This window comes from Phyllostomus discolor, chromosome 1 (assembly GCF_004126475.2).
Source record: "Phyllostomus discolor isolate MPI-MPIP mPhyDis1 chromosome 1, mPhyDis1.pri.v3, whole genome shotgun sequence".
NCBI classification, from domain to species: Eukaryota; Metazoa; Chordata; class Mammalia; order Chiroptera; family Phyllostomidae; genus Phyllostomus; species Phyllostomus discolor.
Window position 1 is genome coordinate 113087520 of NC_040903.2, and position 18949 is coordinate 113106468.

At 38.0% G+C, this 18949-nt stretch overlaps 1 protein-coding gene across 4 annotated transcripts in view; it reads left to right on the plus strand.

Moving 5' to 3' along the window:
• Positions 1-18949, plus strand: part of HMG20A (high mobility group 20A) — a 99548-nt gene that overhangs the window by 32985 nt on the left and 47614 nt on the right. For 3 of the 4 annotated variants that reach the window (XR_004903574.1, XM_028503549.2, XM_036027586.1), the window contains exon 2: positions 12457-12549. Coding sequence is in view for 3 of the 4 variants with exons in the window: in XM_028503549.2 (XP_028359350.1) it covers positions 12461-12549 (89 nt within the window). In the remaining variant the exon portion in view is untranslated. Of the gene's footprint in view, positions 1-11671; positions 11686-11935; positions 11941-12456; positions 12550-18949 lie in introns of those variants that run through there. The other variant, XM_036027584.1, reaches the window with a different exon arrangement.

Genomic DNA, 18949 nt, shown 5'->3' on the forward strand with positions numbered 1-18949 from the left:
GCACACTCTGGGAGACAGTGCAGACAGCTAAGCCTTAGACTGCCTTCCCAGCCATCACAGGAGTGACTTCCCTGGTCACCAAAGCAGTGTCTGCATGTTGGAATTACCTTTACCTTTTCTATAACTTGTACCAATCAAACACTTATGTCTTTCATTTGTACCATTTCTTCAAATAAAGTAATTTGGTACCACCCCCTCCAAAAAAAGAAAGTGAGTAGTTGCATAAGAAACTACCAGACAGTCTTACATAGTGGCTATGCTATTTTGCATTCATTTTCCCCAGAAATGAATTGAAGAGTTCCTGTTGTTCCACATCCACACCGGCATTTGGTGTTACCGGTGTTTTGGAATTTTATCCATTCTAATAGCTGTGAAGTGGTATCTTGTTTTAAAACGTTTCCCGTTCACTAATGGCACATGATATTGAATATCATTTCATATGCTTACTTATAATCTGTATATCTTCTTTGGTGAGGACTCTGTTAAGGTCTTTTACTCTTTTTTTTTTAATTGGGTTATTCATTTTCTTATTGTTGAGTTTTAATAATTCTTTGTATATTTTGGATAGCAGGGTTTTTTCATCAAATACATCTTTTGCAAATATATAACAATTTTTTCTTCAGATACATTTTCTCATTCTCTTGACATTGACTTTCACAGAGCAAATGTTTTCATTTTAATGAAGTCCAACTAATCAATTCTTTTTTTCATGGACCATGCTTTTGGTGTTACATCTTAAAAAGTCATCACCATATCCAAGATAGTGTAGATTTTCTCCGATGTTATCTTCTAGGAATTTTAGTTTTACATTTTACATTTAGTTTTATGAGCCATTTTGAGTCAATTTATATGAAGAGTATAAGGCTATGTATAGAGCCTGCTTTGTTTTGTTTTTTCATGTGGGTGTTCAGATCCAGAACCATTTGTTGAAGAGACTATCTTTACTTCATTGTATTACCTTTGCTCCTTGTCAGAGATCAGTTGATTACATTTATATGGGTTTATTTCTGAGCTCTGTATTCTGTTCCATTGATCTACTTGTCTTTTTTTTTTTTCCCCCACCAGTATCACACTGTTTTGATTATTGTAACTAAACAGAAAGCCTTGGGAGTGTCAGTCTTTCAATTGTGTTTTTCTCCTCAAATATTCAGTTGGCTATTCTGGGTCTTTTGCCTCTGCATATAAACTTTACAATCAATTTATTGATAGCCACAAAATAACTTGCTGAGATTTTTATTGGGATTGAGTTGAATCTACAGATGAAGCTTAGAACTGACATTTTGACAATATTGACTCTTTCTATTCATGAACTTGGGAAATTGTCCACTTAATCACTTCTTCCTTTGATGCCCTTCACCACAGTTGTGTAGTTTTTCTTATGTAGATTTTATAAATATTTTGTTAGATTTATACTGAAGTATTTTATTTTGGGGAGTGCTAATACAATTTCAAATTCCACTTGTTCATTGCTGATATATAGGAAAGCAAATGATTTTTATATTTAAACTTTCTATCCTACAACCTTGCTATACTCAGAAGTTTCAGGAGGGTTTTTTGTTTGGTTTGTTTGTTCAGTAGGGCTTTTTTTTTTTTAATTTTGTCAATCTTTTGGATTTTCTACAATCACATTACCCTTAAACAAAGAGAATTTCGCTTCTTGCTTCTTAATCTGCATCCCTTTTATTTCCCTTTTTTTTTTTCGGTCTTTTTTCATTAGTTAGGACTCCCACTATGATTTTGAAAAGCAGTGATAAGAGAGGACATCCTTGCCTTCTTCTGATCTTGGGAAGCTTTGAGTTACCGTGAAGCATATTAGCTGTAAAATTTTTGTAGGTGTTCATAAACTTGAAAAAAGTTTTCCTCTGTTCCAAGTTTGCTGAGAGTTTTTATTGTATATGGATGTTGGGTTTTGCCAAAAGCTTCTGCTGTCTCTATTGATGTGCTTATGTGATTCTTCTTTATCCTGTTGATATGATGGATTCTGTTAATTTTCTACTTTGAACCAGCCCTGCCTATCTGGAATAAATCTAACTGGGTCATGATGTATAATTCTTTTTATACATTGTTGAATTCAATTTGCTAATAGTGGTGTTTTTTTGAGGATTTTTACACCTATGTTCACGAGAGATATTAGTCTCTAGTTTTCTTTTGTGATGTCTTTGCCTTGTTTTGGTCTTAGGGTAATGCTAACTTCATAGAATGAATTAGGAAGCATTCTCTTTGCTTCTGTTCTCAGGAAGCAAATGTAAAAGATTGGTATAATTGCTTCCTTACATATTTTACCAGGAATGCTTTCTTGCATTGATGCTTTCTTTTTGGGAAGGTTATTAAAATTGTCTGTTTCTTGTGTAAAATATGGCAAATTGTATATTTCAAAGAATTGAGTTATTTTATTATCAAATTTGTAGCCAAGAGTTGTTCAAAATATTCCTTTGTTATCTTTTTAGTGTCCAGGAGATCTGTAGTGATATCTCCTCTTTCATTTCTGTCCTTTTTATTTTTAGACTGGCTAGAAACTTACCTATTTTATTGATATTTTCAAGGAACCAACATTTCATTTTGTTGATATTCTACTTTAAATCTCTGCTCTAGTTTTTATGTTTTAGCTTCTGCTTACTTTGGGTTTAATTTACTAGTTTCCTAATGTGGAAGCTTAGATTATTGATTGTAGATTTTTCTTCTTTTTCTAATATATTTATTCAGTGCTATAAATTTACCTTTAACCACTGCTTTTACTGTATCCCACAAATTTTCCCAAGTTGTATTTTAATTTTTTTTAGTTCAAGATATCCTTTAATTTTTCTTGATTTCTTCTCTGACTCATGTATTATTTTAAAATTATATTGTTAACAAACAACAAGTGCTGGAAAGGATGTGGAGAAAAGGGGACCCTAGTGCACTGTTGGTGGGAACGCAGACTGGTGCAGCCACTGTGGAAGACAATATGGAATTTCCAAAAAACTAAAAATGGAACTGCCTTATAACCCAGCAGTTCCACTGCTGGTAATATACCCCAACAATCTTGAAACACCAATTTAAAAGAACTTATGCACCCCAATGTTCCTAGCACACTCTTTACGATAGCTACATGTTGGAAGCAGCCCAAGTGCCCATCAGTAAATGAGTGGATTAAAAAACTGGTATGTTTATACAGCAGAATACTACACAGTAGAAAGAAGGAAGTCCTATCTTTTCCAACAGCATGGATGGAACTGGAGACTACTAATGCTAAGTGAAGTCAGCAAAAGATAAATACCGTGCAACCTCTCTTATAACTGGAATCTGATGGGAAAAAATAAACTACCTTGAAAAATAGAACCAGAAACATGGAACAGACTGATAGCGATAGGAGGGGAGGTGGGTGGGGTAGAATGGTGGAAGGGAAGGAGATAGGACTAGTCATAGGACATGTATGAATGACTCATGGACATGAACAACAGAGAGGGGATTGACTGTGAGCAAGAGGGGTGGGCTGGTGGACAGGAGCAAAAGAAAAAATTGGGACAACTGTAATAGAATAAACAATGTAAATAAATGAAGGAAGGGAGGGAAGGAGGGTATTATTTAATCTGTAAGTATTTTGGGATTTTCCAGCCTCCTCTGTGTTACCTATTTCTAGTTTAATTTCACTGTGGTCTGAAAGCAGACATTGAATGATTTCTATTCTTTTAAATTTGTTAAGGCATGTTTTATGGCCCAGAAATTGATCTATCTTGGTGATGTTCCATGGGAACTTGGGGAAAATGTGTAATCTGCTGTTGGATGATATAGTCCTACTGATGTCAATTATATCCAGTTGCTTTATGCTGCTATTGAGTTTAACCACGTGCTCATTAATTGTCCACCTTCTGAATCTGTTCATTTCTCATAGAGGGGTGGTCAAGTCTCCAACTGTAATAGTAGTTTTATCAGTTTTTTTCTATTTCTATGTTTTTGCCTCACATATTTAGACACTCTGTTGTTAGGCACATACACATAAAGGATTGTCATGTCTTTTTGGTGTTTTGATCTGTCATTATGTAATAGCCCTCTTTATCTCAGATAACTTTCTTGCCCTGAAGTTTGCTCTTTCTGAAATTAATATAGCCACTCTCTCTTTCTTTCAGTTGTTGTTATATTATTGTCTATCCATTCCTTTACTTTTAATCTATGTTTCTTTATATTTAATGTGGATTTCTTATAGAAATGTGGCTTTCTAATTCCATTTTCTTTCCTCTCTTACTTAGCATAGCAGTATTTTTTTTTACTTTTTTTAGTGACTTGCTGCCCTAGAGTTTACAATATTATATTTACAACAAATTCATATCCACTTTCACATAACACTACACTGCTTAATGGATCGTTCAAGTGCTTTATATTAGCAAAATATTCCTAATTCCTCCCTCTCATCCCTTGTCATTGCTGCCATTCTTTTCACTTACACTAAACTCCTGTGTATAAGTATACATAATCAAATACATTGTTGCTATTCATACAGACTTTGTTAGATCAATTATGAATAAGAAAAAAGGTTTTATTTTACATTCACTTTTCATGCTCTAATGCTCTTCCTTCATTTTATGTAGATCCAAGTTTCCAATCTATATCATTTTTCTTCTTTTTGAAGAACTTTTTTTTAAGAATTTATTTATTTATTTTTCAGAGAGAGGGAAAGAGAAGGAGAAAGAGAGGGAGAGAAACATCAATGTGTGGTTGCCTCTTGTGTGTGTCCCCCAACTGGGGACCTGGCCTGCAACCCAGGCATGTGCCCTGACTGGGAATCAAACCAGTGACACTTAGGTTCACAGGCCCGTACTCAATCCACTAAGCTATACTAGCCAGGACTCCTTTGAAGAACTTTTTAATACTTATTGCAAAGTTAGGTGTACTGGAAATAAGTTTTCTCAATATTTGTTTGTTTGTCTGAGGAAATCTTTATTTCCCCCTCAATTTTGTAAGATAATTTTACAAGGTACAGAAATTAAGCTTATTAGGTTTTTTCTCTGAACACTTTAAATGTTTCACTCCACTCTCTTTTTGTCCACATGGTTTCTGAAGAGATGTCAGATATGTTTCTCATGTTTACTCCTGTATAAGTAAGGTATTTCTTTGGTCTGGCTTCTTTCAGTATTTTTTTTCTTTATCTTTGATTTTCTTCAGTTTGAATATGATGTTCTTATGTGCAGTTTTGGTTTTTGATGGGGCTTTTGGGGGGTTTTGGGTATATTCTCAGTCATTATTACTTCAAATACTGCTTTTATCTCTTTCCACTCCTTCTGGTATTCTCATTACATGTACCTTAGTTACCTTCTTCATGGATGTTCCACAGTTTGGGAGTAAATGTGGCATTTCTTCTTCAGTCTTTTTTTTCCTTTGGTTTTCACTTTTTAGAGATTTCTTTTGTTGTATTCTCAAGCTTAGAGAGTTTTTCCTCCAGCATATCCAGTTTACTAATGAGCCTATTAAAAGCATTTGTTTTTTATTACAGTGTTTTTGATCTCCAGCATTTGCTTTCGACTCGTTTTTAGAATTTCCATATTTCTGCTTACATTATTTATCTGTTCCTGTACATTGTCTACTTTTTCCATTATCTTAACATATTTCACAATTTTTTAAAATTCTGGTCTGATAATATTAACATTCATGCCATATCTTACTCTTATTCTGTTTCTGATGCCTGTTCAGTCTCTTCAAACTGTGTTTTTTGTCTTTTAGCATGCCTTGTAATTTTTGTTGAAAAGTTGACATGATGTACTGGGTTGGGTGAAAGGAGAAGTACTACCTAGGGCTTTAGTGATGTAATGGTAAAGTGTGGAGGAAGGAGAATCATTCAGTAGTCCTATGATTAGGTCTCAGTCTTTTGGTGAGCCTGTGCCCATGGACTGTGAACTTCAAGAGCGCTTCTCTTCTCAGATATTCCCTGCTTTAGGTTGGACAGAATGGCTCAAGGGGGGTGGAGCTGATTTCTCCCTAGCACTCCTAAAAAGTGTAGTAAGGATGTGGAAAATTTGGATCTCTCATACTATTGCTAAAGGGAATTAAAATGTTGTCGGTACTTTAGAAAACAGTTTGGCATTCCTCAAAATGATAAAAAACATGCAGTTACCATATAACCTAACAATTCCTTTCCTAGGTATTTGCGCAAGAGAATAGAAAACATCTACATGCAAACTTGTACACAAATGCCCATAAGCAGCATTATTTTTTAAAAAATCCTAAAAGTGGAAAACAACCCAAGTTTATCAGCTAAATGAATAAACAAAAATGGTATAGGCACAGGATGGAACTATTTTTCACTCATAAAAAGAAATGATTTCGAGCAGAGACCCAAAGGACTAACTTCCTGTGATCTGTTGGTTATTCTGGAAACTGAGCACAGAATGGCTGTTTTCATTGGGAAGAAACAACCCACCAAAAAAAAAAAAGAAGAAGAAGAAAGAAATGAAACCCTGATACTACAGTGTGATGAACCTTGAAAACTTTGTGGTAATTGAAAGAAACCAGACACAAAAGACTACATAGGATATGATCACATTTATATGAAATGTCCAGAAAAAGTATGTTTACTAAGACAGAAAGCTAGTTAGTGGTTACCTAGGTCTAGTGGAAAGAGTGAATGGGGAGTGACTGCTAATGGGTACTGAATTTCTTTTTGGGGTGATGAAAATGTTTAAAATCAATTACAATGTTGGCTGTACAACCTTTTAAATATATGAAAGCTACTGAATTGTGCACTTTAAAGGGGTGAATTTTATGATATGTGAATTATGTTTTAAAAAATAAAGCAATTTGCCCTGACCAGGTGTCTTCAGTTGGAGCATCGTCCTATATGCCAAAAGGTTGTAGGTTCAATTCCCAATCAGGGTGCATACCTATGTTGCAGTTTGACCCCAGTGAGTGCAAACAGGAGGCAACAGATCGATCATTGATGTTTCTCTTCTTTCCCCCCTCTAAAATCAATAAACATATGCTTTGGTGAGGATTCAAATAAATAAATAAATAAATAACAATTTAGGGTGGCATTTGGTGTGAGTCTGGGGAGTATGAAGAGATGGAGTTAAGTGGGAGAGTCTGGATGAGTTGGGTTTCAGTTATTTGGAAAAGTCTGACAGAGCTGATGTGACTGCTGGGAAATATCCTAAGAACATGTAGAATAACTGCAGAAAGCATCAAGGGCCCTGTTGTGGTTGGATATCATAAATTTATAGTAGCACCCTTTGTTTTGTAATTTTTCTCCAAAACCATCTTGACCTAAAACTCAAGAGTTGGCCTACATCTGCAGTGCAGAAGGACAGTAGTGCTAAGGATTGAGAGTGTTAACAAAAGATCTGAATGTAGGCATGGAACATAAGCTGGACAGAGAAAGGGAAGTCAATGGTCAATGAATAGAGGTTTGTGTAGTTACAGGTCAGTTGTAGTAGAAGTAATTGAGAAAGCTGAAATAAAAGGTAGTGGTCAGATATTTTTGAATTTGAGTTTTGTATAGCCAAGTGACATGTAAAGAAATTGGGAGTTTTGCATAAGGGCTGTAACATGGAAAATGAGGGTAGAATTCCACTTCTCAACTCTGAGATGTATGATTGGGGAGAGAATATAGTGCATCTTTAAGTGAGATGACGTAATGAAGTGAGATTAACATGTAAAGTAAGGAAAGGGCTCATGAAAAGAGCCAACCCCTAAAAACAGAAATACAAATTACGCTTTCAGCACTGTCCAACATTGGGAATAACATAGTCTCCTTGTTAAGATCATTCCTTTTGTCAGGAAAGGGTACTGGAACAATTTTAGTTGAGGAATATTTCTTAAGCTCTACCTAACTTTCTTTCTTCTGGCCCTATATTTACCAAAGCAATGTTTTGATTATGATTTGGCTCCCTATATTACTACAGGGAGAGAATTTATTGATTGGCAAATATACATCTTCTGTGCTTAATATAATTCTTACTACAATTTTTAGGATCAAAGTGTAAGTCCCAAGGTAATACTATTTTTCCAGCCTTCCAGGTGCATGATATACCTGTCTTTGTAAACACCAGTGGAGAATTAAACTTGTATATTGGCTTGCCTTTGTATATATTTCTCCTCTTTCCACTTGCAGAGCATCATTCATTACATTTCATAAGTACTTTGCATAAAATTTCAAATTTCATTGTGACCTCTGTACTGGGACATTATCAGACACAGATGCACTAAAGGGGTTTTGGCAATCAGTGGCTTAGCAGTCATGAAGCCATGATTCAGTTTGAACCACCCCTTCAAGGACCATATGAAAGCAGTCTCACAGGATTCCAGTCATATTTTTGGGAATCATTTTATTTTCCAACTTATTAGACTAGTTGAGAGGCCTTTGGGTTTCATTGGACCATTTCCTCATTTCCTTCTTTTGTTAATCTTGGCCACTAACCTTCCACCTACTTTATTACTCATTGTTTAGAGACCTGACTACTAAATAACACTAGAAAAAAACACATCTGAAGCCATATGGATTGAGTAAAACTTAAGATTAAAAAAAGAAAAAGGAAGAAATGTGTGTTCTTTGAACTTCCTTTGTTTATATGATCTGTTTAGATGTTAAGGTTTTATAGTCCAGCTGCCTCCCCATATTTCAGAAATATGGTAACTAGATATTTGAAGAAGGTTGTGCTGTCATAGTGAACAAAAAGACATTTCATCTGTCCCCTGCCAGATAACTCAGCTTCTTTTGAGGTGTGAGAGGGACTCTACAAGCTTCAGATGCTGAATCTTGAGGTCTTGAAACTTCATTTATGTCTAGGGAGATTTTTAGAAAGAAGCCAGTAAAATGAGTCTCATTAAAGTTTGGGGGTATATACCTGGCTAGCTGAATATTTGCTTTTGGTATAAAGTTCAACTGTATGCCATTAAGGACACTTGTGTCAGGATTATTCCGGAAAACATCTAGAATGTTAGAACCCCCTATAAATACTCCCTATCTTAAAGGAATTGAAGAGGGTTAGCAAACATCCATGCACATGGAGGAAACTGTTCACCCTGTGGTTGAAGAGAAGATCCTCTCCATGACTCCCATGCTTGCCCCTAATGGACAGTAGATAAACAGATGTATTTTTTCACATTAAGGTATTTATGGAACTTAGAAGTAAAAAATGAGAAAATGAGAATAAGAAATAAATGCTCAGTTTTGAAGTAATTATTCTATTGACTACTTAGAATATAGTGTCAGTGTCATCTGTATTTTCTTCCTCATTTCCACCTCAGTGGGATGAATCTTATCTCTGCATGAACTGCTGGGCTTTCTCTTTTTAAAAAAATTATATTTTATTGATTATGCTATTACGATTTTCCCCCTTTGCCCCTTTCCACCCAGTGTCGCCACTCCCTCAGGCAGGCCACCCACCATTGTTCATGTCCATGGGTCATGTGTATAAGTTCTTTGGCTACTCCATTTCCTATACTGTATTTTATATCCCCATGGCCGCTCTGTAACTACCGATTTGTAGTTTTTAATCCTCCCCTCTCTTCACCCATCCTCCTCCTCCCCACTCCCATGGGGCAACCTTCTAACTTAACTTCTTTCCTCTTGAGCTTTTAAGAGTCTCTCTTTATCTTTAAACTTTGCCCTTTAAATTATGATGTGTCTGGGAGTGGGCTTCTTTGCTTCCATTATAATTGGGACTCTATATGCTTCCTGGACTTGCATGTCTGTTTGCTTCACCAAATTATGGAAGTTTTCTCTATTTTTTCATGCAGATTTCCAATTTCTCACTCTATCTCTTCTCCTCCTGGCACCCCTATGATGTGAATGTTGGATCTCTTGAAGCTACCCCAGAGGCTGTTTATACTATCGTCATATTTTTGGATTCTTTGTTTCTTCTTGTTGTGCTGCGTGGTTATTTTTGGCTTCCTTATGTTCCATATCATTGATTTGATTCTCGGCTTCATCCACTCTACTGTTGTTTCCCTGTAACTTGTTCTTTATTTCAATTAGTGAATCCTTCATCTCTGACTGGATCTTTTTTATGCTGTTGAGGTCCTCATTAAGTTCATTGAGCATCCTTGTAAACAGCGTTTTGAACTCTGCATCTCATAGATTGTTTATCTCCACTTTTGTTTAGCTCTTGTTCTGGAGTTTTGATCTGTTCTTTCATTTGGGCTATGTTTGTTTGTCTCCTCATTTTGGAAGCCTCCGTGTGTTTGTTTCTGTGTATTAGGTAGAGTTGCTTTGACTCCATGTCTTGGTAGTATGACCCAAGGTAGTAGGTGTCCTGTAGGATCCAGCAGTACAGCCTCCCCCATCACCCAAACTGGGAACTCGAGGTGCGCCCTTCATGTGGGCTGAGTACACCCTCTTGTAGTTGAGACTTGGTTGCTATTGGCAGGTCATTGGGACGGATTTACCCAGGCCAGTCAGCTGCAAGGACTGACTGTAACCACTTACCACCAGCCTCCACTGTCAGTAGAGGATCAGCTGTGCAGGGCCAGGGTGGTGGGGCTCTGACGTGGTCGGGAGCTGACCACTGGGTGCCCTGGTGGTGCAGACCAAGGTCAGCCCCCGGGTGCGTTTAGCCCCAGGCACCCCGCCTGAGCTGTAGAGCAATCTGAGATGGCTGCTGCTTGTGCTGGGGTTGCAGATTCCCAGGCAAAGCCAAGCTGTGAATCTAATCTGGCTGCAGCTAGGGCCCACTGAAGCCAGCTGTTGCTTGTTTGATAGCATTTAGGAGCCACGACCAGCAATTCTTACAGAAAAGCAGCTTGTATAGGGCAGAGCCTCTAGGGATCTCCAAGGCGGGTCAAACACTGTTAGCCAGGTTGATGGAGTCTCAGATATGGCACCAGCTTGCCAGCTCTGTGGGGAGAGGGTTTAGCAAAGAGACAGTGGCCTCTGCTCACCTTGATGCCAGACACTTCAGTTTCTCCCTGTATACCACTGGTGCCTTTCAAGCTGCAACCCCAGTGCTGGAGCTCAAAGGGAGTGAGTCTGAGTAGATGAGCCTGTGTGGGGGTTCTTTAAGAGGAACTATGTGGGGCTCCAGAGGTTTCTTCCACCAACTCTATCCCAGCTGGTTTTTGCAGCCAGAAGTTGTGGGCACTTATTTTCCTGGCACTAGAATCCTGGAGTGGGTCTGGGATTTGTCACTCTTGAGATATTCCTCCAGAATTTTTATCCACATGGGTGGGTACCAGCACGTCCGTGTCTGCACCCCTCCTACCAGTCTTGATGGATGTGAGTTCTTTAATTCAACACTTGTCAGACTTCCATTCAACTCGATTTCTGATGTTCCTTCCTGAGTGACGATTGTTCTATATTTTAGTTGTAATTTTGATGTGGTTGTGCGAAGAGTAGAGCCATGTCTGCCTAGGCCTCCATCTTGACTGGAATTTCTATGTGCTTTCCTTTTCATTGTTGAGTTCACTAGGTGTCCTTGGCGGCAGCACCTGCTATAATGGCGGGGGGAGCTCCTGAGTGATCTAATTTGCTTCTCAGTTTTCCCAGTTAATGCAGCACTTTATGTCACGAGCGGTTTGTAGTTCCACTTAAGTGGTTGATGTATGGGGTCACATTTGAGTGTTTTGTTTAAATATCACTTTCTTGATGAATGGAAGGCTGCTGCTTTTAGCAATATGAGGTAGAGCCCTGGGTGGTAAGCATTGAAGGGAAAACACCTTTCGTATAGTGGTATATGCTAAATGAAATTACTCTCTTTATCACTTTGTCCTTTTATCCTTTCAGTCTGATAACCTGAAAGTCTAGTGATTTATTTGTTTTCTTTAATTTAGCTTGGTTTCCTGTATGTAAGTGCATCTGTTTCTGCTCTTGGTCATCATAGTGATGTAAAGCATTTTCTGGCTTGAAAGTGTGGTTTCTTTCTTTCTAAACCATATCAGTATGCCTTCCATCCTCCACTTCCTTTGCATCATTTCCTTTTAGAGGGCTTAGTTTGTCGCCATTTAATCTAAGGATAATTAATCTGGGACTGAGAACTGGTAATGCTATAATAATAGTACTGTTATTTATATAATAATACTCAAAGCACTTACCATCTTAGCCTTTATCTGTTGATGAAGCCATTTCAGTTTACTCCTTCTCAATACCCTGTGGGTAAGTCAGCAATTTTGTCTCAGAAAGTGAGATTGTATCTTAAAGAGATTGAATAACTTGCTCAGGTTTGCAATGCTGCTTAACACTTTTTACAGGAAATGAAGAATACTTTTGAAGATATTCTGAATAAACAAAAAAGGAATTGTCCATACTATGTCTCAGTTGTAAAAAAATTCTTAACTATTTTTAGTTTGTCCAGTTGATTAAGATCAGGGTTGAAACCCCATTCTTTAACCATAGAGTTTAAATTCATGTGTCCAAGTCAAGAAAATAAATATTCAGGTCAGTTTCTATTCTGCTGCTGACGTGATAAAGTTAAGGAAGGCTGGCTCTTTAATTAGTGGAGCTTGAACTTGAAGTGATTAAGCCACTAATTAACTTTTATTCCCTCTTCCTTTTAGAGAGATGGAAACTTTGATGACTAGTTCCACACTGCCTCCCCTTTTTGCAGATGAAGATGGCTCCAAGGAGAGTAGTGATTTGGCTACAACTGGGTAAGCAACCAGAGGACACTGGGCCTCTGCCTGGGCTTCAAAACAGAGCTTCTGAGAAAGTATAGGTGCTGAAGAGGCAGTTTTATATCATAAGAACAGAAGGCAGGTTGTTGCATTTTGTAAAGAGAATGAGAGCCATTGTAAACTGCTTCGTAATCTGCATTCAGCTCTCTCTTGTAGTCCTCTAGCAAACATCAGCTACTTAAGGTTATGAGGATTACATAGCTGCCTTAAGGAAATACCTACCACAGGGCTTGTTCTGGAAATCAAATGTATTTTCTGTTTGAATTGCCACACATACTAAAACAGTTTTTCCCCCAAAGGTTATATTTTTTTTTTTGAAGATCAGATTTTTTTAAATAAGGTTCTTTCTTCAATATGCTTAAAAGCTTCAGCTCACTTCTGTCTGTTTCTTTTTCTTCTCCTGTCTCCTTTCTTTTCTATTTTGGACAGATAAAATGAAGGCATATAAAAAAGGGCTATTAGGAATAGCTCTTCTTCCCATGAAAATATGTTACACTTGAACTTTTATCTTTTGTGTTTAGAAGTTATTTGTTAGAAGTGTGGGTAGATACACTTTGCCTACTCACACAGCAAAAAGAAGGACAACAACAAATTAAAAAACAAAAATAACCAGAACTGCCAGAAAATTGAACTGTATGGAAATCCAACAACCAAGGAGTTAAAAAAGAAATATTCATTGAGACTGCACCACAGTGCAGCAACGTGGGTTGTCCCACCCTGACAAATATCTAAGGCTCCACCCCTTATAATGTAACAGCTGCACCAAGACAAATAAGGGCCAAATGAAAGAACAGATCAAAACTCCAAAAACAGAACTAAGGGATGAAGAGATAACCAATTTATCAGATGCAGAGTTCAAAACACTGGTAATCAGGATGCTCACAGAAATGGTTGAGTATGGTCGCAAAATACAAGAAAAAGTGAAGGATGTGAAAAGTAAAATAAAGAAAAATATACAGGGAACCAACAGTGAAGGGAGGGAAACCAGGACTCAAATCAACAATTTAGACCAGAAGGAAGAAAGGACCATTTCAACCAAAACAGAATGGAGAAACAAGAATTCAAAAAAAATAAGGACCCTGGCTGGCGTAGCTCAGTGGATTGAGCGCGGGCTGGGAACCAGTGTCCCAGGTTCGATTCCCAGCCAGGGTACATTCCTGGGTTGCAGGCCATAACCCCCAGCAACCGCACATTGATGTCTCTCTCTCTCTCTCCCCCACTCCCTTCCCTCCCTCAAAATAAATAAATAAAATCTAACAAAAAAAAATAAATAAATAAGGAGAGGCTTAGGAACCTTCAGGACACCTTTAAGCATTCCAACATCTGAATCATAGAGGTGCCAGAAGGAGAAGAGGAAGAACAACAAATTGAAAACTCATTTTAAAAAATAATGCAGGAGAATTTCCCCAACCTGGCAAAGGAAATAGACTTCCAGGGAGCCCAGGAAACTCAGAAAGTCCCAAAGAAGTTGGATACAAGGAGAAACACACCAAGGCACATCATAATATATTACTCAAGATTGAAGATAAGGAGACAATCTTAAAAGCAGCAAGAGATAAGGAGACAGATACCTACAAAGGAGTTCTCATAAAACTCTCGACTGATTTCTCAAAAGAAAGCTTACAGACCAGAAGGGGCTGGAAAGAAGTATTCCAAGTCATGAAAGGCAAGGACCTACATCCAAGATTGCTGTATCCAGCAAAGCTTTCATTTAGAATGGAAAGGCAGATAAAGTGCTTCCCAGATAAGGTCAAGTTAAAGGAGTTCATCATCACCAAGCCCTTATTTTATGAAATGTTAAAGGGACTTATCTAAGAACAAGAAGAAGATCAAAAATATGAACAGTAAAATGACAAGAAACTCATCACTATCAACAACTGAACCTAGGGAAAAAAAAAACAAACTAAGCAAACAACTAGAACAAGAACAAAATCACAGAAATAGAGATCACATGGAGGGTCAGCAGTGGGGAGGGGAGAATGAGGGAAAAGGTACAAGGAATGAGAAGCATAAGTGGTAGGTACAAAATAGACAGGGGGATGATAAGAATAGTTAGGAAATGGAGAAGCCAAAGAACTTACATATACATATGACCCATGGACATTGGAACTGGGAAGGGGGTGGCGGATGTGGGTAGGAGAGGGGGTCAGGGGAAGTAGGACAACTATAATAGCATAATCAATAAAATATTTTTTCTAAAGCATAATTGGTAGGTACAAAAAAAGTTTTTGCCAAAGAAGTGTATTTAATAACAGATCGAAATGTTAGCTAATCCCTAAGATGAATTTTAATATTCTTTAGAGCTCTTTAAAAATAGACTACACTTTTTAATTCTGTTTCCTTCCTTCACATTTTCTTCTTAACTCATTAATATCTGCCTCTCACCTTGCTATGTAGTCTTCTTCTCCATGACTTAGCTGAAGTCCACCTAGTGCTAAGCTGATTTCATTCAGTGCAAAGTTTTCTGAGTGTCTACTATGTGCCAGACACCATATATTAAGTTCTGAGCACCATATATTAAGCAATGACCAAAACAGGTGTAAATCCCAGTCCCTGTAAAGCTCAAATCCTACCAGGGTAGTCAGACAAAAAAAAAAAAAATAGGACAAATAAGTAAAATATATACATACTGTTTTGATAAGAACTATAGATTAAAAAATAAAGTAGGATTTGGGGTTCAGTGTTAAATAAGATGGCCCAGAGAGGCTTTAATAAGAAATTTACTTGAATGAAGACCTAAAGGAAGTATGATAGCTAGCCTGCAGTTATCTGAGGAACATTATTCTAGGCAGAGGGAGGAATGGGTGCTAAAATCCTGAGATAGGTGTGTTCCCACCTTTTAGAAATAGCTAAGATGGCAGTGTGGCTAGAGCAGAGTATATGAGGGGGAGAGGAGTAATTGAGGGCCACATCAGTGCTTCTGAAACTGTAATGTACATATGAATTGCCTAGAGAGCTTATTAAAATGTAGGTTCTAAGTTAGAAAGTTGAGTTAGGACAGGAGATTCTACATTTAATAAGCTGCCAGGTAATGGCTGTGCTGCTGGTGTAAGGCCCATGTTTGAATAGGAAGATACTAGATCTTACAGGATCTTAGAGGTAAGCACTTTAACTGTAACACTGAGTGAAATGAGAAGGCATTGGAGGATTTTGAGGAGAATGATATGATCTGACTTATTTTGTGATATGATGTGACTATTATGTTCAGAATAAAGTGAAGGGACTAGGGGCTGGAGCAAGGAGACCAGTTAGGCTCCTGAAATAATTTAGGTGAGAGTTGGTGACTAAAAAAGCATCACTAGTGGCTTTGACAAGAATATTTTTGATGGAGTCACAGGGGCAATAACCCCACGGGAGTGGGTTTCAAAGATAATGTGAATGTGGCAGGGGGCAGGTAGTGAAAAGTGTAGAATTCTAGATATATTTTGAAGGTAAACCAAACAGGATTTCTCTGAAAGACCAGATGTAAGAAGGGAGAATAAAAGCACTCAAAGATAACTCCAGGGTTTTGGCCTAAAAGAGTAAAGAGGTAGAATTAACTTGGATGGGGAAATGGAGAGGTAGGGGATGGAATTTTAGGAGCTCAGTTTTGAAGATTTTTAAACTTGAGGTGATAATTAAGAGATGTCCGTGCAGAGTTGTCAAATAGGCAAATGATAGTCAGGTTCAGAAGTTAGAGGAGATCTAGAGTAGAAAGAGAAACCTGGGAGTCATCAGTATACATATACTAGCTTTGTTACAAAAAGACCCGAGCAGGGGTGGGGTGAATGATACACTATTACCGAATAGACCCACCCTTGTGCTCTGGGGGTCCTCCCACCCCATACTAGGTTCACCTTTCCCACCGCCAGGGAAAGACATCTCTCAATGCCAGAGATTGGTGAAAAGGAAAAGGATTATTTAAAGAGTTACACAAACTTAAGAGTAATGACTTAGTGTCTTTATTGAGATCCCAAAGTCCTTTAGAATACCCACAAACGCACAGTCCTTCCTTCCCCCTCTGCCCAGTCCGGGGTACTGTATCTCAGAAAGAGAAATAGAAGTCCGTGGCTCTTCTCTGCCCAAGCCACATGATTCCGAAAAGACCCCACATGGCTGCCATCCCCGGGTTTAAATCCCAGCGCCAATCTTCCTTTGCTGCACCATTTCCAACTCCTTCCACAATTGGCCACAGCTGCCAGCATTCCTGTATTTCTCCAGCTTTACTGGGCTGCCATAGTAAGTCTGGGAAGGTGTGGCCCTGTGGTGTAAAGCCATTCATCTCCAAGCTCATATGCATGCTCTGTAACCAGGGGGAGCTGCCCCCCCAGTTACATCTTCAGTGGAAGTCACTCTCATCCCCCTGGCTCAAAGCATGGCCACAGCTATTTAAAATATCCATGAAGCCAGTTAAAGGTTATAGATATGTTAAATGACCATTCTAGAGATTATCTGCAAAACTGTTGCTATGCAAAACACTCTCAGTGGTCCTGCTCCTTGCATCCCATCCCCCAAGTTCAGACTTGTGGGGGTAAGGACATCCTATATGTATTTTTTCCTATTATTTCCTGGACATCGAGTTCTGGACCCCATTACAAATCCCTCTTTGCCCCCACCCTTGGCTGTACCCTGTTACAACTTTAAAGGTGTGAGACTTGATGAGATCACTGAAGAAATGATGACTTTGTAGATAGAAAAGAAGAGCTCTAATGCCTGAACTCTGGGATACTCCCAACATTTAGAAGTAAGGCTGAAGAGAAACAGTCAGCAAAGACTAAATGGGGTAGTTAAAAGGGTAGCAGAAAAACCAGTGTGTGGCCCTGGAAACCAAGTAAAATGCAATGGGAGGAGATCAACTGGGTCAAATATTCTGAAAGATCAGGCAAGATGACTGATAGCATGGAGGTAACTGGTGACCTTGACAAGTGTTTGTAAGCACTGTCTGTTTTGGGTTGGGTTTAAGAGAGAACAAAAGGAGAGAAATTAAAGGCAATAAGTATAAATAATTCTTTGCAACAAAAACAAAATCAATAAGTGTAAACAATCCTATAAAAAGAAAAAAGAAAAATGAAGTGGTATCAAGAGAGTGGGGTGTGTATGTGTTGTTTTAAAAGCAATAATACCATATCTGTGTGCTGATAAGGCCAGTTCAGTAGAAAGGAAAGAATTGGTGATGCTAGAGAGGGCAGAATTGCCAAAACTACATCTTTGAGCAGGCTAGCAGGTGTGGGATCCAGGGCACAAATGGAAGGGTTAGTTTTAGCTAAGAGCGTGGACAATTTATTCATAGGAGCAAAAGAGACCTTTTTTCTCTCTCTTTCTTTTTTCAATCTTTATCCAGCTTGTCGTATCTGAGGCATTTAATGCCTTTGACCACTCCCCTCTGATTTCTGTCTATTTCAGTCAGAGATTGATAGGATTTGTACTCTTTCTGGAATGTAGTTCTCATATTTTACTGAAATAAATATGTGCAGGACTTAGTAACTTAAAAATTGATGGCACAGTTGTAATGAGAATGACAGTGAGAGAACAGGTAGCCTAAAACATCCAAAGTAATTGAACTATTGGAAAAAAAGGTGCTGGGATCATACTGGATCTCTTCTGGCTCCTCGTTTCAGAAACATAATTGGCATTGAGTTCATAGATTCTCTTACCCTTTTTCAAAGGACCTTAAAAATGTAGGAACCTACTGCTTACAATCATCTATTAGGTTTTCTAGAAAGGGCTAGAAAAGTATAAACTTCTTTCATTTTCAGGACAGTCTGCATGTGCTTTCACTCATTTCTCAGTACACAGTAATCTGGTTATTTCCATAATGTAAAACTACTCCCTAAAATTGCCAGCAAACTTTAGGTCTTCAATTTAACAAGATACTTTTAGCTTTTCTTACTTGACATCTGCAACATTGTACTTGGTTAATAACTCCTTCTTAAAAGTCTTCCTGACTTGGCTTCTGTAACAGTATTCTGTCCTAAGTCTCTTAATGCCCTTTTTTCTTTCCCAGCTCTTTTAACACTTGATTCTAAAATGATATTGTTCCATCAGAGTTCTGTCCTGACATTTCTTCTAACTATCTTTCTGGAAAATGTCTAGTTATTCCCATTGTTTCCATGGGCTGATGCCTCTCAGATCTGTCTCATTTCTTATTTTCATTTCCATTCTCTCAGGGCATATTTCCAGTTGTCTGTGGGACAGCTCCATGTAATTATTCCTGAAATGATTCAAACTTACCATTTTCTTGTCTGTCTGTCTCTCTTACACATATGCATGTGCACACACACTCTGCAACTGTTACCTAGGTTCATAGTATATAATCACACAATCTGGAAACCTCAGAATTACAGTTGCCTCTTCTTTTTCCTTCACTATATTCTGTCATTAAAGTTCTCTCTGTTCT